This window comes from Lithobates pipiens, unplaced genomic scaffold, assembly GCF_037356315.1.
Source record: "Lithobates pipiens isolate NorthernLeopardFrog02 unplaced genomic scaffold, aLitPip1_a1.2 Scaffold_13, whole genome shotgun sequence".
NCBI classification, from domain to species: domain Eukaryota; kingdom Metazoa; phylum Chordata; class Amphibia; order Anura; family Ranidae; genus Lithobates; species Lithobates pipiens.
In genome coordinates this window covers 470252397-470269507 of record NW_027507718.1, presented here as the reverse complement: position 1 = coordinate 470269507, position 17111 = coordinate 470252397, and the positions used below count along the sequence as shown (strand labels likewise).

The 17111-nt window shown below is 40.5% G+C and overlaps 1 protein-coding gene across 1 annotated transcript in view; it reads right to left on the bottom strand.

Annotated features, from left to right (window-relative positions):
• The window catches only part of LOC143975899 (piRNA biogenesis protein EXD1-like), a 174148-nt gene that overhangs the window by 22736 nt on the left and 134301 nt on the right, over positions 1-17111 (bottom strand). The window contains exons 9-10 of the mRNA XM_077478448.1: positions 8707-8811; positions 5083-5163 (exon numbers count right to left, since the gene is read on the bottom strand). Of these exons, the coding sequence (XP_077334574.1) occupies positions 5083-5163; positions 8707-8811 (186 nt within the window). The remainder of the gene's footprint in view (positions 1-5082; positions 5164-8706; positions 8812-17111) is intronic.

Here is a 17111-nt window from a genome sequence, read left to right as displayed (position 1 = left end):
GGGCGGAACTGAAAGTTCTGAGTGTTGTGTTACAACTTTGCCTAGTGCCTCCTAAAGGGAAAGGTATACAACCCAATGGTCTAAAAGAGGAGCTGTGTATGTTGGCAGAATGGCATGGGGAGGCATATTGGCGTACAGGTACGTCCAATCTTTAATGCCGACCGGCACACGAGCACCGGTCGGAACCCCCGTGAGTCTGGTCGTGGGTCCCGTGATCGTCTCATGGGGCAGCTGAACGGAGAAACAGCATTTCCACGTTCTGCCTAGCAACTAGTGACGCTGATCTCTGCTCCATGTGATTGGAGCAGAGATCAGTGTTCACTAAATGAAAGCCCAGCCCCCCCCCCAGTTAGTAACACACCCCTAGGAACACTTAACCCCTACACTGCCACCCACTGGTTAACCGCTTCACTGCCAGTGTAATTTACACAGGAATCACTGTATTTATATAGCAGTGATTGCTGTATAAATGACAATGGTCCCAAAAATGTTTTAAAAATGTCCGATGTGTCCGCCATAATGTCGCAGTCACAATAAAAATCGCTGATCGCCGTCATTACTAGTAAAAAAAAATTATTAATAAAAATGCCATAAAACTATCCCCTATTTTGTAAACGCTATAACTTTTGTGCAAACCAATCAATAATTGCTTATTGCAATTTTCATACCAAAAATATGTAGAAGAATATGTATCGGCCTAAACTGAGGGAAAACATTTTGTTTTTAGATATTTTTGGGGGATATTTATTATAACAAAAAGTAAAAAAGAATGCGTTTTTTCCAAAATTGTCGCTCTATTTTTGTTTATAGCGCAAAAAATAAAAACTGCAGGGGTGATCAAATACCACCAAAAGAAAGCTCCATCTGTGGGAAAAAAAGGATGCCAATTTTGTTTGGGAGCCACGTCGCATGACCGCGCAATTGTCAGTTAAAGCGACGCAGTGCCGAAACGCAAGAAGTGGTCTGGTCTTTGACCAGCAAAATGGTCCGGGGCTGAAGTGGTTAAGTATGCAAATAGTAAAAAAGGGAGGACAGACCATATTGGTCCCATAAAGAATGAGGAAGGACATCTGGTTACAGAGGATGGGGAAATGGCGAAGGTATTGAAATTACAAGGGAATCGGGGGGCTTCAGTATCCAAAACTGCAGTGTTTATCCTCAAGACACATCACAGGAAGCACCTCCATGGTTAAGAGAGGACAGAATTAAAATTAGACTTGGGAAACGCGGAGGGCCGGTTATAAAAAAAAAAAAAAAAAGTCAGCAGCTGCAAACACTGCAGCTGCTGACTTAATAAACACACTCACCTGTCCAGGGCGCCCGCGATGTCGGCCGCCCGAGGCCGACCCGTCCCTCGGCTCTCGGGTCCCGGCGCCGCCATCCCTTGTAAGGGAAACAGGCAGCGGAGCCTTATGGCTTCACTGCCCGTTTCCTACTGCGCATGCGCGAGTCCCGCAGCTACTGCGCATGCGCGAGTCCCGCAGCGCTTTCTGAATGGGACGCGCTGTGTTCTGGAACACGCAGTTCCCAGAACACAGCGCGACTCATTACCCAGAAGACGCCGCGACGAAGAGAGAAGACAGAAGATCTCCGCGGAGGAGGAAGAGGAAGATTAGGAGAAAGTGCCTAGCAACAGGCATTTCTGGTAAGTAAAAAAAAAAAAAATTTTTCATTTTTTTTTTTTAGATTTTTTGTCATTTTTAACATTTTTTTGTTTTTCAGGGTGGCCCTCCCCTTTAACATTAATAAATCACCGGGACCAGGTGGCTTGCACCCGGGGGTACTTAGGGAACTCGGTCAAGTAATTGCCAGACCATTGTTCCTAATTTTTACTGACAGTCTACTGACTGGAATGGTACCAGCTGATTGGAGAAAAGCCAATGTAGCACCAATATTTAAAAAGTGCCCAAAATACATCCCTGGGAATTACGGACCAGTTAGCCTAACATCAATAGTATGTAAACTCTTGGAGGGGATTATAGACTATATACAAGATTTTAGTAATGAAAACGGTACCATTCGCAGTAATCAGCACGGGATCATGAAGAATCGTTCTTGCCAAACCAATCTGCTAACCTTCTATGAGGAGGTCCGTAGACGTGGTGTATCTGTATTTTGCGAAAGCATCTGACACAGTTCCCCATAAACGTTTACTGTACAAAAAAAGGTCCGTTGGCATGGACCATAGAGTGAGTACATGGATTGAAAAAAGGGTTCAGAGGATGGTGATAAATGGGGAGTACTCGGAATGGTCAGTGGTGGGTAGTGGGGTCCCCCAGGGTTCTGTGCTGGGACCAATCCTATTTAACTTGCTCACAAACAACCTGTAGGATGGGGTAAAGAGTTCAATCTGTATTTGTGGACGATACTAAGCCAAGCAGGGCAATAACTTCTCCGCAGGATGTGGAAACCTTTCAAAAAGATCTTAACAAATTAATGGGGTGGGAAACTACATAGCAAATGAGGTTCATTGTAGAAAAATGTAAAATACTACATTTGGGTGTCAAAAATAGGAATGCAATCTATATAAGGGGAGAACCTCTGGGGGAATCTAGGATGGAAAAGGACCTGGGGGTCCTAGTAGATGATATGCTCAGCAATGGCATGCAATGCCAAGCTGCTGCTAACAAAGCAAACACAATATTGGCATGCATTAAAAAGGGGATCAACTCCAGAGATAAAACGATAATTCTCCCACGCTACAAGACTCTGGTCCGGCCGCACCTGGAGTATGCTGTCCAGTTCTGAGCACCAATCCTTAGGAAGGATGTACTGGAAATGGAGCAAGTAAAAAGAAGGGAAACCAAGCTGATAAAGGGTCTGGAGGATATTAGTTATGAGGAAAGGTTGCGAGCACTGAACTTATGCTCTCTGGAGAAGAGACACTTGAGAGGGGATATGATTTCAATATACAAGTACGATACTGGTGACCCCACAATAGGGATAAAACTTTTTCGCAAAAGGGAGCTTAACAAGACTCGTGGACACTCATTAAAATTAGAAGAAAGGAGGTTTAACCTTAAACTACGTAGAGGGTTCTTTACTGTAAGAGTGGCAAGGATGTGCCCTTCCACAGGCGCTGGCCTCAGCGAGGGGCACTGATAGTCTCCAGAAACTATTAGATAAGCACCTGAACAACCGCAAAATACAGGGATATACAATGTAATACTAACATATAATCACACACATAGATTGGACTTGATGGACTTGTGTCTTTTTTCAACCTCACCTACTATGTAACTATGTATGTAACTATGTAACCACCTGTACATCTGCCCCACCAATGTTTCCCCTTTCTCATCTGCCCCACCACTGTACCTCCCTGCACATCTGCTCCACCACCATACCCCCATGCTCTTCTGTCTCACCGCTGAACCATCTTCTCATCTGTCTTAACACTGTAACCTCATTTCTCAGAACAGAATTATGCCCGTCTGTGGGTGTCCTCTGGTGGCATTGGATACATTTAAGTATCTTGGGGTCACTATACAACTTCTGTTAGATTCATAACATTCGAAACATTTAAAGAAAGGGTACATAAATAGAAAGCTCTTCCATTAACTGTGATGGAGAGAATAAATTTGTTCAAGATGATTTATCTGGCAATTCTATATATTCTATCCAATGCTCCCATTTACATTCACCAGCCACTTTAATAGGTACACCTTACTAGTATCAGGTTTGACCCCCCTTTGCTTTCAGAACTGCCTTAATTCTTCATGACATAGATTCAAGAAAGTGTTGGAAAAATTCCTCAGAGATTTTCATCCATATTGACATGATAGCATCAAGCAGTTGCTGCAGATTTATCGGCTGCACATCCATGATGCAAATCTCCTGTTCCACCACATCCCAAAGGTACTCTTTACCCCCTTCCTGACCAGAGTACTTTTTGCGATTCGGCACTGCATCAAAGCGTAAAAAATAAGGCTCTTTTTTTCAAAATTGTCGCTTCTTTTTGTTTATAGAGCAAAAAATAAAAACCGCAGAGATAATCAAATACCTCCAAAAGAAAGCTCTATTTGAGGGAAAAAAAATTCAGTAAATTTTGTTTGGGTACAGCGTCGCATGACCGCCCAATTGTCCGTTAAGGCGATGCAGTGCCGTATTGCAAAAAATGGCCTGGTCATTGAGCAGCCAATTCTTCAGAGGCTGAAGTGGTTAATTTAGGCCGGAAAACATTTTCAGCGACTAAATTAACATCGCTTACCTCTTAAAGTATCAGCAGAGTGGCAGTTGATCTTGTGGCTTTCAATCACCCAAAAGAAACTGAGAGCCGCAAGCATGCAGTACGAACATGCTCTGTTGACATATTTCCATCACAATGGCAATGGACAGCATGCAGTATGCATGCACAATAATCCAACTGACATTGCCTGCATAGGTCCAGTGCAGGGGATGGTATTATTTTACCAATTCTACAGAGCATTTTCCAGTAAAAATTAAGCTTATGAAGCTTATTACAGACACTTTTGTTATACCAGCAGAATTGTATAGTTCAGGGTCAAACTTGTCTGTCTTCCTATTTGTATTTTTGCACGTGTGGGGTTAGTTGATCAAATCAGCAGAAAAATAGTACTTCTGTATACCAGGCCCCATCTATTCCTGATTCCCTAACCACCAACCCATACGGCACGTACACACGACCGGACTTTCCGGCAGACTAGGTCCAACGGTCTTCCCGACGGACTTTCGGTGAAGTTCCGATCGATGTACTTTCCAAACGAAGGGACTTGGCCACACACAACAGACTATGTCCTTTCGAAAGTCCATTCGTTTTGAACGTGAATATGTAAACGAGACTAAACAAGGCAGTTCAATAGCCAGTAGCCAATAGTTTCACTTGCGTCATATTTGGTCCGTCAGACTAGCACACAGACTAACAGTTTTCCCGATTTTTAGTCCGTCGGATAGATTTGAAACATGTTCTATTTCTAGGTCTGTTGGATTTATTTTAAAGAAACTATCGGACTAGCCCACACACGATCGGATTGTCCAACGGACTAATCCTTTCGGACCAGAAAGTCCGGTCCTGTGTACGCGGCATTACACACCCATGCACCCAATGTTCATCAAGCTAACCTGAGTGTCAAACACATTGGTGATTTCAACCCCATACTTGTGATAGAGGCAGTCTGAAAGGCCACGGCAGTCGTGAATCACCTGTCATGAATCAAGATATAGATAACCATCAAGTAAATGCAATAAACAGTAGTGTGCAAACCAAAGCATGCATGCATCTACAATCAGTACAAGTAAATTAGGTGATATGCTAATTCTATAAAATATTGCATCATTGTCAATGATCAGTCTAAAACTATTAAAAATGTCTAGATTTGCTTATGCAAGTAAGGCAAATCTAGACATTTTTTGACTAAAGAAGCATTGTTTTTTTTTTTAACATAACAGGCAATACTTTTACATACAGGTAAACTGAATTTAGTAAAAATCAACTCCATTGCAAAGGTTCACACACAAACATTAAATTAGAAAGCTGTATGCACTTTAGGGATCAGAAAGACAGTGTATGATATTGAGCTTTAGGTGATTCTCGACTCCTAATTTCTGGTAACTCATAATGTGAGAAGCAGTGTTAGGGGGTGAGCTATAGGAGATACCATGTGTGCATATACCCTGGAATAATGGGGTACAGTGCAAGAACCACAATCTACATGTATCTCTAACACAGCATCTCAGGTTCTTTTGGATGCTGACCCTGGTTAATGCTTGAACAAAGCTAGTCTCAGCTTTATGGGGAAAAAGATGGCACCAACCTTCTTTAGAAGACAGCAGAGTCTCTAGAACCCCTATTGCAACATATCAGGCCTAATCCAGACAGCAGAGGACTAGAGACTAGTTCATACCATCATAAAATTGAAGCTTTAGCAGATGATCTACTCTTATACAGCAGAACCGCATGTTTCCCTACCAGTCCTTTTATCTGAATTAAGTGTTTATGCTGACCTGTCAGACTTTAAAGTTAACCTACAAAAGTCAGAAGCCCTCAACGTTACTCTCACTCCTTGTTCCCTAGCTTGCTTCTGTGACAACTTCCCTTTTCGCTGGGCCTCTCAAATCATTCAATACCTGGGAACCAAGATCCCGTCTAATCTCCACCTCATTTTCCAATACAACTTCAAGCCTTTCCTGAACATTTTTTCCGCTGACCTGGACAAATGGAAAATTCTGTCTGTCTCTTGGTTCGGTAGATGGAACGTTTTGAAGATGAATGTCATGCCACCCCTTCTGTATATAAGCTCTGCCAGTTAAGATTCCTCATGGTTTCTTTCGTAAGCTCTGGACAATTTTCACTTGCTGTGTCTGGCAAGGAAAACTTTCCTGTCTTAGGAGATCACTTCTGCAGCGACCAAAGCTTACATGGGGTGGGCCTTCCTGACGCGGCCTTATACTGCAAGGTGGTTCACATGAATAGAGTGGTCAACTGGTGTAGACACTCATCTTATAAATTATGGGTATCCCTGGAACAGAAATCAATATCAGTCCCATAGGTCTGCCTTCCATGGGCTGGGATTCTCTACTCCAGAATCTCCTCTCCACACCCTTTGATTGAACCCACATTACTTGAACTTCGCCAGTTCTACTCTCCGTTGACACCCAATATTGGCCACCCAGATTTTGCATTGGGTTACTCTGATAAAGCTTTCCAGCTCCAGTCAGACTTGAACCTACATTCCTTGGCCCTTCCGAGTGGGTCAGTCCCTCAGTCTTATATCCTGCCCTCAATTCTTCGGCATTACAAAAGTGGAAGATTTTACAACTAGCCCACTTTCTTTCGATTCCTCCCAGACCATGCTTGTTTCCGCAGACAACCTACCTCTTTTGAGGACCTGTGTCTGGGAGACGAGCCCTTATGGAAATCTCTATCCTACTCCTGTGGCATTTTACTTGCAGCTACTTCTCAACATTTTGATTTGTTATGTCATACTGTTATGTTCTATTGTATACCTTAAATAAATAATTGAAAAAAAAAAAAAAAAAGACAGCAGATGAACACATCATTGAGAAAAACTTCACACTCTTTACGATGTGATAAAACCCTGCAAGTTTTACACTTACACATTTTGTGATGTTACAACCAAATTTTATAAGCTAGACCAACACAAAGTCGCACATAATTGTGAAGTGGAAGGAAAATGATAAATGGTTTTAAAAATATTTTATAAATATGTGTAAAGCATGCATGCATTTGTATTCAGCCACCCTAAATCAATACTTTGTAGAACTACCTTTTGCTACAATTACAGCTGCAAGTCTTTTTGGGTATGTTTCTACCAGTTTTGCACATCTAGAGAGGGACGTTTTTGTCCATTCTTTTTTGCAAAATAGCTCAAGCTCAGATCAATCAGATGGAGAAGGTCTGAATAGCAATATTCAAGTCTTGCCACATATTCTCAATTGGACTTAGGTCTGGACTTTGACTGGGCTATTCCAACACATGAATATGCTTTGATCTAAACCATTCCATTGTAGCTCTGGCTGTATGTTTAGGGTAGTTGTCATGCTGGAAGGTGAATCTCCGCCCCATTCTCAAGTCTTTTGAAGACTAACAGGTTTTCTTCTAAGATTGCCCTGTATTTGGCTTCATCCATCCTACCATCATCTCTGACCCGCTTCCCTGTCCCTGTTGAAGAAAAGCATCCCCACAACATGATGCTGCCATCACCATGTTTAACTGGGGGTCATGGTGTGTTCAGGGTGATGTGGAGTGTTAGTTTTCTGCCACACAAAGCGTTTTGCTTTTAGGACAAAAAGTTCAATTTTGGTCTTATGTGACCAGAGCACCTTCTTCCACACGTTTGCTGTGTCATCTACATGGCTTCTTGCAAACTGCAAACTGGACTTTTTATTACTTTCTTTCAACAATGGCTTTTTTGTCATTCTTCCATAAAGACCAGATTTGTGGAGTGCACAACTAATAGTTGTTATGTGGACAGATTCTCCCACCTAAGCTGTGGATCTCTGTGGCTCCTCCAGAATTAGCATGGGCCTCTTGACTGCCTCAGAATAATACTCTCCTTGCCTGGCCTGTCAGTTTAGGTGGATGGCCATGTCTTGGTAGGTTTGCATTTGTGCCATACCATTTCCATTTTCGGATGATAGATTGAACACTACTCCATGAGATGTTCAAAGCTTGGAATATTTTTTTATAATCTAGCCCTGCTTTAAACTTCTCCACACCTTTATCCCTGACCTATCTGGTGTGTTCCTTGGCCTTCATAATGCTGTTTGTTCACAAAGGTTCTCTAACAAACCTTTAAGGGCTTCACAGACCAGCTGTATTTATACTGAGATTAGATTACACACAAGTGGACTCTACTAATTAGGTAACTTCTGAAGGCAATTGGTTCCACTAGATTTTAGTTAGGGGTATCAGAGTAAAGGGGGCTGAATACAAATGCAGGCCACACTTTTCAGATAATTTATTAGTAAAAAATTTTGAAAAACATTTATCAATTTCCTTCCACTTCACAATTATGTGCCATTTTGTGTTGGTATATCACATAAAATCCCAATAAAATACATTTACATTTTTGGTCATAACATGACAAAATGTGGAAAATTTCAAGGGGTAAGAATATTTTTTTCAAGGCACTGTAACTTTGAGATGATATAAAAGTAACACAAATGTGTAGCGCATTTCACAGAAATCTGCCATTTTTACAAATATTCTGCCACAGAACTTGCCTTAACAATGTTTTCATCCTCCAGTACTCCCTTCAGTCCACTTTTAAAGACGTTCTGTCCCAGGGTTGCTATATCAAACATGTAAACATGGCTCTTGCTTGCCACCTAATTCAGGTGTAAAATCAGACATGATCAGTTTGCACATTTATTGCTGAAGCATATCATCAGCCATATATGCAAGACAACTACTGATATACTTCTTAAAAAAAAAAAAAGTATACTACAATGTTATAAAAAGCAAAGTGTGGTATCATCAACTAAGAGTGACACCTAACGACAGAAAAAGTGAATTCAATTCCATTAATGCACAATAATACAACACACAAAACAAAAAATCGGAAAAGAGATCAAGGAAAGTAGGTATAATGCTCAACCTCAAATGGTAATGTAAACAGCTATACTTTATTAAAGGACTAACAAAAGTATAAAGTATAACATGAAAAATACTAACAACCTATCATAAATAACAATGTTGTAATTATACCCTTGTTATTAATATAATTCACAAGGACCTCTTAAAGCCACCAGGGAAGCAGACTGTATTGGCCATTAATGGCCGGCTTGAGATAGTGGGCAAATACCTAAATTTTTTGATTAAAGATATGGTGATCTCACTCCCCTCATATGTTCAGGATACAAGGGATCTTTCAAAGAAAACACGAGATCTGGAGATCATTGAGGGGGCACTACTCATGGGTGTTGGTGTGGAATCTTTCAACAAATCTATCCCCCACAAGTGAGGCCTTAAAGTTATTGCCCATTTACTATGGAATCACCATGCAGATATGGGTGCCCAGAATGAATTTCTCATGGAGTTTGTGCTCCTGCATAATTTCTTTCAGTTTATGGGCAGCTATTACCATCAAATTAGAGGCACCTCTATGGGTGCCCTTTGGGGCATGTCTGAATCTGGGACTATGGGAGGAGCAAATGGTCTATCCCTCAGAAATGTTCCGTGCCCATGTGTTGGCCTGGGTATGCTACATTGATGATGTTTTGCTGGAGGAGAGCTGTTAAACAGCTTCAGGGATTTATGGTGGAGTTTAATAAAAGTGGGATAAACATCCGGTTAACCTTAAATTTTCATCATTCCATGATCCCCTTCATGCACCTGCCCACCTGTTAAGGATTGACAATTACCCACATGTATATTTAGGAAAGATGTGGTAGCACTTTACTTTATGCTATCAGTCATGTGTCATCTCTTAAATATTCCCCCACTGGCATTTAGATCACAAGTCATTAGGGAACAGCTCTGACATGAGGAAGGAAAGCCCTGACTCTAGCAAGATGGCAATCTCCACACACAGAAAGTCACGGTTTAGGAGATATTTACCATATATCCTTGCGCCGAAGTCAGCGGTGCATGCGTACTGAAGAAACGGCTCACTCGTGCCGTTTCTTCAGAAACTGTGCTGTAACCAGCATACTAGCGCATTAGCTTTTGTGTTATAGGGTTTTTTGTTTTTTTTTTCTCTTCGAGTTTACAACCACTTTAAGAGACACCTTGGGGTTATACTGGCATCCGCAGGAGAACTGGACAGTGGCAAAATGAAAAAAGCTGTAGATCAACCCAGAATATTAGCCCTCCCACTACCAGGAAACCTTGGTTTTGTAAAAAAAAAAAAAAAAACAGTACAAAGAGCATGCTCATAAGTATAGAGGGGTGGGACTTTTGTCCCTCAATGGACTCCAATCCAAATCCAAAGGATTTTACAATGAGCACAAAAATGTGCTCTCACCCAGTTCGGGACACAGGAAACTGTAAACCTTTGAAATGTTAAAAAGCTGTACAACTAAGGGGTTGGTGACACAACAAACAATGGCTATCCGGCCCAATGTAAATAACTGGGGACTTTCTGCAGCTCTCAGATCCCGCTTAAGGACCTTATGCTTGAAGATGGCATCAGATGAGGTAGAAACATCCACCTTAGCACAGAAGACCAAATGGTAGACTTGCACATCCGGGAAACAGAGGCCTGGTGCCTAAAAGCACAAGACTTACCCAAACTCCTAGTCCAGAGCGAGCCCTAACAGGAAATGGGGGACCAGAACTTTACACCATAAGCTTAAATGATGATCAGTTTAAGGCACCTAGAAATAGTGGAACAAAAATCTGGGGAACCTCTACTTTGGCCCATCCAAATCAGTCTCTTTCTGAAAGAAGTGGCAATGAGAAATACTTGAATAGCCTGTGCCACAGACAAACAAAGGGAAATTTCCTTTTGATGGACCACGACCACACAAAAAGGGACTGGAGAACAATGTCTTTGTTAAAGGTGAAAGGCAGAGACTACTCTAGTCAAGAAGGAAATCCTGGGTCTCAATCCCATCTTGTGTCTATGTGAGACCAAAATGGGTCCTTTACAAGATAAAGTTGCCAGTTCAGAAACGCAATTCACAGAAGTGATAGGACAATAAAAGTAACCATTGTTGGTGAGAAAGGAATGTTTCTCATGGGTTAAAATGACAGCTTCTAAAGCACTGAAAGAACCAGATTCAAATCCCAAGAAGTATCAGGGGAAATACATATAAAGGATACCCTCTGCATAAAGAACTTTAAGCAAAGAGTGGGAAGCCAACAATCTCAGAAAAGGAAAGAAAAAAAAAAAGAGAGACTTGGCCTTTGATGAAGCCGAGATTCACACATTGATCAAGAACTAAATGCAGAAAGTATAGTGAAAGATCCTGGGGTGGAAGTCCTAGACTTAAACCAAGTGAGGTACACCTTCCATGCCTTATGATTAACCTTGCAGAAGGTGGTGAAAGTCGTAACATTGAGCATCATAGGAATCACCGACTTAAGATGACCTTGTTTTTAAAATAATATAAATTTAATTCCACAGGGGGTTAATAATTGTTTGCCCTGGAATCTTCGGTCTCTGATTCAATTTTTTCCCCTCCCCCTTTTTCTCTGGTTCTACCAACCTCACATGATTTTAATTGTTAATTGATTTTAAATTGGACTGTATTGCCCCCCTTTTGTTTGAGAAATTGAAACTTTTTCCTATCTAAAATTGATTTTATTGTAAATCTGTATGCTATGAGGAAGGCTGTTGCCGAAACATGTTAGCGTTTTGATGTCGCACTGCTGTTTGTGCTCAATAAAGATTCAAGAAGAAGCAACCGAGTTGCCGGCATTTTTTTTGCAATTTTGATGTATGGGACACAATGACCAGAGCACCGTTATTCAGCCCAACATCCTATAAACATGTGATAGAGCTTGCGCGCGGTTTTGTCTACTCCGACTTAAGATGCCCTGTCCTTCAGAACCTGGGCTTCAACATCCATGCTCTTAAAGTTACCAACCGAGAAGCAGGATGGCAAAACGGCCCATGGGACAGGAGATCCAGGCAGTCTGGAAGGGCTCATGGTGCATTTGCTACGGTAGAAGCCTTACCAGATCAGTGTACCACATCCACCTAGGCTCAACTGGAGCAATGAGGATCACTGGAATGCCTTCATCTCCATCTTGAAAACCAGCCCTGTTATAACATTTCAGGGAAGGAAAGGCATAGAGATCTGAGTGTACTCCCACGGAGCCAGCAAAGCACCCACTGCATGCTTCTGCAACTGGGTACAAACATTTCCAGTGTGTTTTTAACCACTTGCCCAATGGGCACTTATACCCCCTTCCTAACAGGGCCAATTTTCAGCTTTCAGCACCCTCACATTTTGAATGACAATTACGTTATGCAACACTGTACTCATATGCAATTTTGTACTTTTTTTTTCCACACAAATAGAGCTTTCTTTTGGTGGTATTTAATCCCCACTGTGTTTTTTTTTTTGTGCTTTCAATGAAAAAAATAAATAAAAATTTTGGAAAAGAAAGCATTTTTCATTGTGTCCGTTATAAAATTTTGCAAATTAGTAATTTCTCTTTATACATTTTGGCCAAAAAAATATACTGCTACATTACTAGGGATCGACCGATAGCGTTTTTTCGGTGCTGATATGATACCGATATTTTGGCCACCTGTCCTGCTGATATTTTTTACATTTAAAAACATTTTTTTACACTGTAATTTTTTTTGATCATGGTTATTGCTGTCCCATGGAATGTAAACATCCCTTGTGACAGTAATAGACATGTGAGAAGTACTTTTTATGGAGAGATCGGGGGTCTATAAGAACCCAAACCCCTCCTCTGCACTTCAAAGTATTCCAAACGTCAAAATCAGTGTTTTTGGAATACTTTTTTTTTTTTAAACTGGTGCCTTTAACCACTTAAGGACCGAGCCTCTTTTTGAGATATGTTGTTTACAAGTTAAAAACTTATTTTTTTGCTAGAAAATTACTTGGAGCTCCCAAACATTACACTTTTTTTCTAACACCCTAGAGAATAAAATGGCAGTCCTTGCAATACTTTGTCACACGTATTTGTGCAGCGGTCTTACAAGCGCACTTTAAAAAAAGAAAATACACTTTTTTCATTTAAAAAAATAAGACAACAGTAAAGTTAGCCCAATTTTTTTTATATTGTGAAAGATAATGTTACGCCAAGTAAATTGATACCAAACATGTCATGCTTCAAAATTGCACCCGCTCATGGAATGCCGACAAACATTTACCCTTAAAAATTTCTACGGGTTGGACGTTTTGAGTTAAAAGAGATCTAGGGCTAGAATTAATGCTCTCGCTCTACCAATCACAGCGATACCTCACATGTGTGGTTTGAACACCGTTTTCATATGCAGGGGCTACTCACGTATGCGTTCACTTCTGCACGAGAGCTCGGCAGGACGGGGCGCATTTAAAATATTTTTTTTTCTTATTTATTTTATCTTTATCTTTTATTTTTACATGGTTCTTTTAAATATCTCAACAGTAAAAACTCCAGGTCAGAACCCATAACACATAAGCCCCATAAAGGATGATGAAGGGAAGGGAATTTGGTTACAGATGACAATGAAGAGAATAAAGCATTTAGTACAGTTGCCTTCTCAGTTTTTACCCAGGAAAAGGAGGGGTATAACAACCATGACTGTATAGTTAGTCACAAGGTTACATCCTGTGACGTTTTACTAACAGTAGTGGGTGTCCAGGAAAAACTAGAAAAGCTTAACACACACAAATCACCAGGACCGAATGGCTTACACCCGTCCCCAAAGAATCAGCCAGGTCATTGTCAGACCACTATTCCTAATATTTATGGACAGCACACTGACAGGAATAGTACCAGCTGATTGCCAAAAAGCCCATGCGATACCAATATTCAAAAAATAAATAGGAATTTTATAACAGCTTACCTGTAAAATCCTTTTCTTTTGAAGTACATCACGGGAACACAGAGCCATAGTAATTACTATGTGGGTTATAGTCCACCTTCAGGTGCTGGACTCTGGCATACCCTAAACAGGAAGTTGCCTCCCTATATAACCCCTCCCACTACTGGGAGTATCTCAGTTTTGTAGCAAATCAATACATGTGTATACTAAAAAGAGGGGCAGGACCTCTGATGTACTTCAAAAGAAAAGGATTTTACAGGTAAGCTGTTATAAAAATCCTATTTTCTTTAATCGTACATCACGGGACACAGAGCCATAGTAATTACTATGTGGGATGTCCTACAGCAATGCCAACTGAGGGGAGAGAGACATAACCAAAGTAAGGCACCATGAGATCAAAGAATTTATACACTACGCCCAAAGGCGATATCATCATGTCTTTATATTCACCAGATAGAACCTGGTAAATGTATGGATTGAAGACCAAGTCGCGGCCTTCAGAATTGAGCCATGGAAGCTTGGTGATGCACTGCCCACAAAGCACTAACAGCCCTAGAGGAGTGTGCTTTGACTTGAGAGGGTAGAACTACATCTTTAAACCATAAGCTTGAACAATTACTTGTAGAATCCATTTAGAAAGTCGATTTTGATGCTGCCTGTCCTCTTAGGAGCTTCAGGCAACACGAACAAAACATAATTTCCGAATCTGAGCAGTAGCTTTTAATTAGACTTTGACTGCTCTCACCACATTAAGAGAACGTAGTGATTTTTCTTCCATAGAACAGGGTTCTGTAAAAATGAAGGTAGAACAATATCCTGGTTTAGATGAAAAAAAAACAGATAAACCGGAGCAACGTCGCACGACCGCACGAATGTCAGTTAAAGCGACGCAATGCCAAATTGCAAAAAGTGCTCTGGTCTTTGGGCAGCCAAATGGTTCGGGTCTTAAGTGGTTAATGGGCAAGGTCATTTCTGATCTGAGCCACTTCTCTTGGACAGTTGGCTCTTCCCAACCTAAACAAAAAAGGTTGGCATATGTTGTTACCACTTCCCCGGTAACTAAGATTACTAGTGAGCGAGGAAATAGGCATATGGAGGTATACATCTTTGATGTCAATTGACGCCAGAAGTTCTCATCTTCGTAGGATAGGGATAACTCATTTGGATTGACTCCATACGAAAAAGAATGGTTATATTGACAAAATGAATTTCAATTTTTGGAGATCCAGAATGTTCATTCAGATTTGGGACTGTGAAGGTTTGAATCAATCCCAACCTTTGTTCTTACATGGGGAACCCCATGATCACTTTTTTCTTTTTCTCTGGATCCTTAGAAAGTTTCATCTGAGAAAACGAGGCGATGGGAACTCTTGGAACTCCAGTTTGTACCCTGGAGCTATTGAGGAAGTCCCCCATTCATCTTGACGCTCTTCCTGCCAGATCCTTGAGGACTGCAGAAGAATTGCCACTATTCGATTGAACCTGACGGTGGAAGCTGCCGTAACTGCCTGGAGGGAGATGAGCTTTAAAACGAAAATACAGTTATTCCTTTTCTTAAATGGTAAAAGGGGTACTTTCTAGAGCTGCAACTAACGATTAATTTGTCTGTCCACTAATCTATCGATTATTTTTTTGATTAGTCAACGACTATCCGATTATTTTTTTATTTTATTTTTTTTAATGAATCTAGTGTGTTCTTTTTGTGATTAGATAATAATCCCTAGGATAACTTTACAAAAAAATGATACGTACAACTTCTAATATAATATTTCAACTTTTATTACATTTTCTCCAAAAAGTACTTCAATGTGGTAAAGTTTTTACAGTATAAAAAAGTGCCAAAAATAAAATGTAAACACTTTAGCATCAGGCACGAATAATGGCATTGCCATTAATTCAGATAAATGAATAACTAAAGTCGCGCTATGGAAAAATCAGATCTCCAATGTGATATAAATATGTGAAATAAAATTAATAAAAAGTGAAGAGAGAAAAGAAAATATACTGGGTTGGAGCTGCCTGTGCCTGAAGCCCTCACTTCCTTAATAGGGAGGAGAGGGAAATGAAAAGTGTAAAATAAAAAGGTTATGGCGCTAAACCCTATCAGTGATGTGATGAGTTAACCTATCATCAAGACCTGGTGTTTATTTTTTATATGGAAAGAAAAAACTGATGGTGGTAACGTGCATAGATTTCCTAAAATAATTTTATCCTAAAAAAATTGTGTGTGATCAATGTGGAGTCAACATTCGTGTTCCGTCCTAATTAAAACCAAAGTGGGTATTGAATTATCTTATACGTATCAACCTACTATGGGTGGGTACTAAAAACATGTAAACATTCATTTAGGTATGCAAAAATGGTGGAAATATTGTTAATATTCAACAATGTGCTAGTTCAGAACAGACTGTGCAAACATGTGCAAAAAAAAAGATGTGCAAAAAAGCAACTAAGGATCAGAACAACCAGGGATCAGAAATAATTCAACCAAAAAAATCGCATGAAGACGCAAACTATGTGCAAAAAACAACAACTAAGGATCAAAACAACCAGGGGTCTGAAATATTTTCAACCAATAATCGCATGGAGACGCATCTGTGTCCAATGTAAGTCCAAAGTTAATATTTGGCTTAATAATACTGCCTCTTCAGATTATTGTTGTAATTGATGCATAAAGTCAATAGGGAATATTTGATTCACTCGTGCAAATAGTGCGGGTTTTCAATTAGAGAACTTCATCCCCGGTGCGCCACTCAGTGCTATAGTATGTAAATGCTCTCACCAGAGTTAATGCCCCTGTGGGGCTGGATGGACCTTCACAATGTAAGCCACTGTGTCGCTCTCTGGCTGCTGCTGGTGCACTGGGGGAAGCTTCGTTATTCCGTCCGTATGGTATCCAACGTTAATTATATATGAGGAAAGACATATCCATAGTGTAATACATTCTTAACCAAATCGTTCGTTTATTGGTATTAAAAAACTACTCATATTTAATATTAAAAGCATATGCGTATGGAAAAACTCAGCCGTTCGTCTCAAACAAGTGCACACAACGTGGCCACGCCCTACGCGTTTCGTCACTACGACGTCCTCTGGAGCCAGAAGCATTAAAAAATGTCATATAAAAATGCTACAAAAGCACTGCTGCTCAACACTGTGTACAAAACACATGAA